We start from the raw sequence: 8,233 nt of genomic DNA on the forward strand, positions 1-8,233 counted from the left end.
GAACTTGATGATCACCGTTTGATTGCCAATCCAACGGCCCAAATCCAATGTTGTTTGATCTGCTATTCTGAAGCCCTGACGGATCTACCTGAGCCGTCTGATCCAAATACCCTCCTCCTCCGCCGTCTGTGATCTCCTGCATCTTCAGTTCATCGCTAACGTTCATCATTCTCTGCGGCGGCGGCCACTGATTCGCCGCTTGATTTTGAAACTGCTGATGATTATTCATCGCAAACGCCGTCACGTCCGCCATGTTACCGAATCCAAACGCCAATGTCTCGTTAGACGATGTGATCAAGCTCGTGAAGCTTCCAATTTCCGAGAAAATTCCGCAGTCCGAAATCCCCGCGGCCGTACTTTCAAAATTAGGGTTTGTATTTGTAGCCGGACCAGGGAACAATTTCGTATCCTGTACGTTCAATAAAGTCGATGCCGAATTAGACGACGGAGCCGACACGGCCTCAGTCGCTGCCGCTGCCGCCGCTGCGGCAGCGGTAGTAGTGGTGGCGGTCAAACTGGAACTCTCGCTACTGGAATGAGAAGTGGATTTGCGTTCACGGAGAGGAGGTGGAGGAGGAGTCGCCGCTGCGTCTGAGTTCGATTTAGACTTAGAAGAGGAGGAGCGTTTGGTTTTCCGGCAGCCACCGCCGACGGGGACGTTACGGAGGACCCCGCCTTTCGTCCAGTAACGACGGCAGTTCTTGCAGAAGTGACGTGGCTGAGAGAGATTATAATTATTATAATAACAAAACTTGGTATTGAGAGAATCACACCTTGGACACTTCAAGGCTTGGTGGTTTTGATGGTGGTGGAGATGTGGCCGTAGACGACGGTCTCCGCCGCCAGCGCCGCCGAACAAGCGACTTCCTCCGGCGATCGAGTGTATGTCTTGCATTTCCAGAGCCAAAACTGAAATTTCCTCAACTCGGAAACGGATTTTGCGGGAAAATCTCAGTCACATTTGGGGGAAAAGGAAAACAGAGAAGGAATTTTTTTCTTCTTTATAATATATATATATATATATTTTTTGTTCTTGGGAGTGTTTGATGGGCTTATGATGATAAAGAAATTTGGGGAAGTGTGTGATATAACAGAGGGAGTCTCTGAATCTCAGCTTCTAAACACTGACAAATATCCCCTGCACAGCTTCATATGTCTAATATTTTTCTAGTAAAATGGCAATTTACTAATATATCCCTCATTGTGTGAGCATGTGAATTTACTCTACTACCCTTCCTATGCAAGCTGTACAATTGGACCTACCATGGGGTTTTGGAGTAAAATTTATTCCTACGCAATTTGAATTTGGCGTCAAAAGTCTTTGGCTCCCTTCGGGATTTTCCTAGCTTTTAAAATTATTGTTAACAGTAAAATAGAGTTAAATAATATTGGATAAATTTTAATTTTAAATTAAAAAATTAATTACGATATTTGATACATTAATATTAAATTAGTATACTTTAGTTATATGAATCAAATTAGACTTATTATTTGAATTATTTTTGTATGATAGTTGGAAAATTATTTTAAATAATAAAATTGTTGAAAATATTTATAAGTAATGGTAAAATATTATAGTCTATTATAATAAATTGTAATACACTACTATAGACTACTATGTTTGTCTACATGACACAATAGACACAGGTAGCAGTCTATCCCGATTTATCATAGATAAATAAATATATTTTGCTATATTTGTAAATATTTTAGTTCATTTTTCTATATTTAAAATCAGCCCTAATAAATCTATAATTTATTTAAAATTGTATATGATTTAAATTTCAACTAATCATATTTAATCTAAATTGTTTGATAATTTAAAAAAATAATTGTTATAAAAAATGAATACATTATAATTTGAAAATAGACCTGAAAAATTATATTAATTTGAAATAATATTATTATATATATTTATTTAAAAAGTTAAAGGAGTTGGCAAATTTTTTAGGAAAGCCAAATCTACGATCCAGTATCTATCAATTTATACAGGTTAGCTAAATTTAAAATATATATATATATTCTAATAGATTATTGAAAAAATCGTTTTATCACACAAGAAAGGCAATTAAGATTTTACCATAATAGGCTTTTACGATTACGAACGCAATCCTAAGGGCCTTAGTTTAGTAAGCCTACCAATTTAAGAGATATGGAAATGTAGGTTTGGAATAAGGGGCTTAAATAGTGTTATATATATATATATATAAATAAGTATGATTCTCCATAAAAGTCGATTTGAATATATATAGGTTAAAAATTTGATAGTTCAATTATTTATTCATGCATTCGTTAATCTAAACAAATGGATTGAAACTCTCTTGTTTGCAAATGATTTGTAATTAGAAAGCTAAAATCATTCGGATTAAAACTTGCTATTGGATATCATTTCGATATGTTTATTATTTTATAATAACCATTCTATATAGGCTCAAAATAAAGCTTTTAAATTTTAGGTTTAAGTATTGTTGTTTTGATCTTTACACTTACAAATTGTATTTGTTTCTATCTCCACAATTTCAACTTTTGTCTATCGTTTTGATTCGTGTGGTTTCAAAATGTTTGTTTTTTTGGTCTTATGGACTCCTTTACACTCATTCTCTCTCGATACCACTCCTTCACTTTTTTTCATCACTCTCTTAGTAGTTAGCCACCATCACAAGCCACTATCGTTAGACTTTTGCATGAATTTATGTTACACACAATATTTTAGATGTTAGATTCGTGATGTAGAGATGTTTGGCTTGTTCTCCTGTAACTCAAAGCATTTTGATAAAAAAAAATTTATAAGTATCAAGGTTTCAAAACTCTTTTGAATTAATTAAACCATTTGGATTTTGGATTTTTAGCATTCATTGTTGTACTTTAAGCAAATGACCATTTTGATCCCTTCATCGTATTCATTTTTATCACATTTTTCTAATCAAAGTTCTAGCACGATACTTTATTATTAAATTTTTTAAAAGCACATCAACCTATTTTTGCAAATGGAGATCAAAACTATTACTATTTAAAATTATTTACACTAAAATAGATATTTTGAAAGTACGAAAAGAACCATTAACAAATGTTAAAAATACTTCAACAAAATAAACAAATGAAAATGAATAAAATAAATATATAAATATATACATGTCAAAATGGATTCAATTCAATGATAATCGACATAATCTTTTTCTCTCGAAGTTGAAAGTTCGATCATCTCTCTTATTGTGTTAAAAGGAAAAAAAAATTCTCCATACATCAAAAAGTATTGAATTTTAGCTTACACTGTTTGCAAATAGAAGGTTTTGTGAGGGGTAAAAAGGGGAAATGGGAGAGAGCTAGTTGGAGAGTAGAGGACCGTACGGTCAAAGGCAAGATCAAGCGATAGATGGACGACACGTGGACGGGCGACAGGAGTAGGTCCTTGTCGACCACACAATCGAGTTGTCGACTTGTCGGCCATACTAATTTATCTGCTAGGCTCAATCACAAATGGACCACGCGCTGCCACGTTTCAACCATTCATTGGCTAACTGTAAAACATGATTATATAATTCTATGTGTACAGTATTATGGTGCGACCGAACGTAACCTTATCAACATCAATAGTAATCAACATTCCATAACTTAAGATTAATTTTATCATAAGGCCTCGTGGTTTTGATGGTGGTGGAGGTGGGGCTGTAGACGACGGTCTCCGCCGCCACCGCCGCCGAACAAGCGACTTCCTCCGGCGATCGAAATTTCCTGAGCTCGGAAACGAATTTTCCGGTGAAAATCCGAGTCACGTTTGGGGGAAACAGAGAGCAGAGAAGGATTTTTCTTTTTGTTTTTTACATTTTTTTTTCCTTGGGAGTGTTTGATGGTGAAGAAATTTGGGGAAGTGTGTGATATAACAGAGGGAGTTTCTGCTTCATTTGTCTAATATTTTTCTAGTAAAATGTCAATTTACTAATATATCCTTCATTGTGTAAACATGTCAATTTACTATATTACCCTTCGTATGCAAGCTGTACAAGGGGACCTATCATGGGGTTTGGAGAAAAATTTATTCCTACGCTATTTGAATTTGGCATCAGAGGCCATTGTTTTAGTAAGCCTACCAATTTAAAAGATATGGCAATCTAGGTTTAGAATAGTGGTGAAAAAGGGGCTTAAATAGTGTGTTTATTTTACTTACCCTTTTATTTTTAATAATTCTTTTTCTTTATCCATGTAATTGTTTATCTTAAAAAATGAATTGAAATGCTCATTTAATGAGTCGAGAGTAGAAAGCTAAAATCATTATGAATAAAATTTGCTCTCGATTGTCATTTCAATGTGGTTGTTTTCTAATAATCATAGTTCAAAATAAAGATTTTTATATTTTAGGTTTGAATGTTATTATTTTAGATTTTATACTGGCAGCTTTTGTGAATTTTTGTTTCTATAGTTCAACTTTTGTCAATTGCTTTCATTCACATTTTAGTCTCCAAAGCTTCTCTCACACTCACTCCCCCTCTCTCTCATTCGATATCTCTCCCTATTGTTAGCCATGAGTAATCAATACCACTTTCATGGATCATTTGGTTGTGGGTAAGGTTTTTGGTGATTTTTGTGGATTTTTCCTAAAGATCACAAATACAATCCACAAAAATCACCAAAAACCCGTTCAGTTCTGGCATAGATTTAATGTTATCTGTAATGTTTTGGATATTAGATTCGTGACTTTGAGGTGTTTGACTCATTGTCCAACAAATTCGAGGGTGTTTTAGGTTTTTTTTTTTTTTTGGTAAATATTAAGGTTTTGGAACCATTTTGGATGAGTTATAATTATTGAAATTTGACTAACCCTCGTTATTGTGCTTTTAAAAAGTGAACACTTTGATCCTTTTATCATATTTATCTAATCTTTTTATTCAAAATTTTAGCATGATACTTCATTCACTAAATTTCTAAAAGTCTACCAATAAGTTTTTGCAAATGGATATCAAAATTATAACTATTTAAAATTACGTAGTCCATAATAGATATTTTGAAAGTACAGAAATGCACTTAACAAAAGTTAAAAATACCGAATCTAAAATAAACAAAATCGAAATGAACAATCAACAACCAAGGGAACAACCTATTTGCTAACCCTAAAACGTGTAGGAGTGAATTTCGTCTTCCACGACTATGTCTCCAACTATTTATCCGGTTTTACCCCTAAAATGGCAGGCTTATTGAGCGGCAATGTTGAGCAACTCTTACCCATGCAGATTAAAGGATAATCTCGAATAAACATGAGCTCATAATTAGCTTAGGATTGAGATCGAGTTACCTTAGGTCATCGAATTAAAATAGCCAGTTTTAACAGTAAACAGTCGTTATAAAGAGAAGTGACTATTTCGTGGTTCGGTTTTATACAAACATCTTTTGCATAGGATGCACTCACTCATATGTCTTCACATAATCGACTTTGGGATCACATCATTTGTATCAATATACAAAGTGGGCCGCATCCATAGTGCCCCCACGATAAGGTACCCAACCATATCCATATACTTATAGACCGTTTTGGCTATATATTCAAACTTGATCCTTTTTATGTCTCTACATAAAGTTTAAGTATTCATGTTATAACCATGAGTTTGTTAGTTTATTGGATTTAGGAATTTATAAATGCAATTTACAATTTCAATATCAACTTTAGTGGGAAAAAAAAACTCAAAAACATCTTTATTGCAAATAGAATATATTTAATGTTTACAAACTGCGAGTTTTAGGACATATAATAACACAACAAACTCCCACTTGTACTCAAATTTCAGTGAGTTTAAAAATATACAATGTTGAATATAAGAGAATAAATACAATAAACTAAGGCATCTAATATACCCATGAATTCTCCCACTTACCCTAGATTTATGCATCTTGTAGTCCTAGTTCGATTAGATGACTCTCGAACACTTTAGCCATAAGGGCCTTCGAAAATGGATCAGCTAAATTGTCTTATGAGGCTATCTATGTGACGATCATGTCTCCTCAATGTACTATCTCTCGGATGAGATGGTACTTGCGCTCAATGTGCTTTCCGCACTTATGGCTTCTTGGTTCTTTTGAGTTGGAAACTGCCCACTGTTATCACAATAGAGGATGATTGACATATTCATATTTGGAACCACTTCCAAATCGGTCAAAAACTGTCTAACCCATACTGTTTCTTTGGTTGCTTCACATGCAGCTACATGTTTCGCTTCCATGGTGGAATCAACAATACAACTTTGCTTAATACTTCTTCATACTATAGTTCCTTCATTTAGAGTAAATATTGATTCCGAAGTAAATTTTCTGGAATTCACATCGGTCTGAAAATCAAAATCAGTGTATCTAGTAAGGACCAAATCCTTAGAGTTATATACAAGCATATAATCCCTTGTTTTCCAAAGATACTTGAGGATGTTCTTAGCGATAGTCCAATGACTATATCCAGGATTGAACTGAAGTCTACTGACTATTCCAACAATAAAGCATATGTCTAGACGTGTACACAACATGACATACATCAAACTCCCGACTACTAATGCATAAGGAATTCTTTTTATATCCTCAATTTCTTGAGTGTCTTAGGACCCTATTCCTTAGACAAATGAATTTCATGTCTAAAAGGAAATAAACCTCTTTTAGAATTTCGTATTTTATATCAAGACAATATCTTATCTATATAAAATGCTTGAGAAAGTGCTAGCGTTCTGTTCTCGCAATTCTGAACTATTTGGATTCCAAGAACATACTGTGCATCTTCTAAATATTTCATTTGAAATTTCGATGCTAGTCATCTCTTGACGTTAGTAAAGAATCATATCTCATTCCTAATGAGTAAAATATCATCAACATATAGTACTAGGAAAGCTACAGTTTTGTTGACAATTTTCTTGTAAACACAAGATTTGTCAATGTTCTATTCAAAACTATAAGATTTGATCGTAGTATCAAATCTTATATTCCAGGATCGAGATGCTTGTTTTAACCCATAAATGGATCTTTGAAGCTTGCAAACTTTTTGCTATTGACCCTGTTCAATGAACCCTTTTAATCGAGACATGTAGCTACTTTATTCAAAATAGTCATTCAGAAGGGCTATCTTGACATCCATTTGCCATATCATAATCATAAAAGGCAACAATAGATAAAAGTATTCTAATAGACTTGATCATGACACCAGGAGAGAAGGTTTCTTCATAGTCTACCCCCTCTCATTAGGTAAATATTTTTCCACGAGTCTAGCTTTATAGGTTTGTACCTTACCTACTTGGTCTCGTTTTCTCTTGTAAATCTACTTACAACCAATAGGTTTAACCCCATTTGGTTGATCTACAAGTTCTCGAACTGAATTGAAGTGCATAAATTCCATTTCAAGGTCTATGGTTTTTTCCATTGGTCCATATCTACATCCTCTATTGTTTGTTTAAAAGTCAATGAATCCTCTAAGCCATCATCAGATACGACGACCTGAGTTTCTATTAATCCATGTACCCGTTAGGCTGTTGAACAATCCTCCCACTACGTCAAGGTATTCTCAATTCTTGAGAAGGATGTGACAAGCCAACTTTATCGACAACTCTGTTTGAAGGACCAGCTTGATCAACAACTTTTGTCGTGTCGATAGTTTCTCTTGACATCTCATTCAATACTAGTTTACTGCGAGGTTGATGATTTCTTATGTGATCTTCTTCCAAGAATGTAGCGTTTGTTGATACAAGCACTTTATCATCTTGAGGATCATAAAACAGACCATCTTTTGTTTCTTTGGGGTATCCTACAAATAGACATACTTTAGAACTTCATTCCAATTTCTTTGGGTGTTGCACTAACACATGTGCTGGCCATCCCCAAACCTTAAAGTTAAACTACCTTTACGCCCTCTCAATAACTCATATGGTATTTCTGAAACACTTTCGAGGGGACCATGGTCAAAATAAATATTGCAGTTTGTACTACATATCCCCAAAAAGACTGAGGTAACTGGGTGAAACTCATTATTGAACAAACCATGTTTAACAGAGTTTTATTTCTCCTTTCTGCTATACTATTTTGTTGTGGTGTACCAGGTGAAGTAAGTTGGGATTGAATTTCACGTTCTATCAAATAGTTTTGGAATTCTAAATTCATATACTCACTACCTCGATCTGATCGAAATGTCTTAATTTTTTTACCTAATAAGTTATCAACGTTTGTCTTGTACTCTTTGAATTTTTCAAGAGTTTCGAACTTATGACGCATCAGG

The 8,233-nt window shown here is 34.2% G+C and overlaps 1 protein-coding gene across 1 annotated transcript in view; it reads right to left on the reverse strand.

The window, feature by feature from the left end:
* Window positions 1-1,134, reverse strand: part of LOC150037570 (dof zinc finger protein DOF5.4-like) — a 2,127-nt gene extending 993 nt beyond the window's left edge. The window contains exon 1 of the mRNA XM_090310755.1: window positions 5-1,134. Coding sequence (XP_090166881.1) covers window positions 5-895 — 891 coding nt within the window. The 5' untranslated portion in view covers window positions 896-1,134. The remainder of the gene's footprint in view (window positions 1-4) is intronic.
* Between the last annotated feature and the right edge of the window lie 7,099 nt (window positions 1,135-8,233).

The sequence above is a fragment of the Benincasa hispida genome, chromosome 2 (assembly GCF_027475165.1).
Source record: "Benincasa hispida cultivar pf3 chromosome 2, pf3_genome.v1.1, whole genome shotgun sequence".
NCBI lineage: Eukaryota > Viridiplantae > Streptophyta > Magnoliopsida > Cucurbitales > Cucurbitaceae > Benincasa > Benincasa hispida.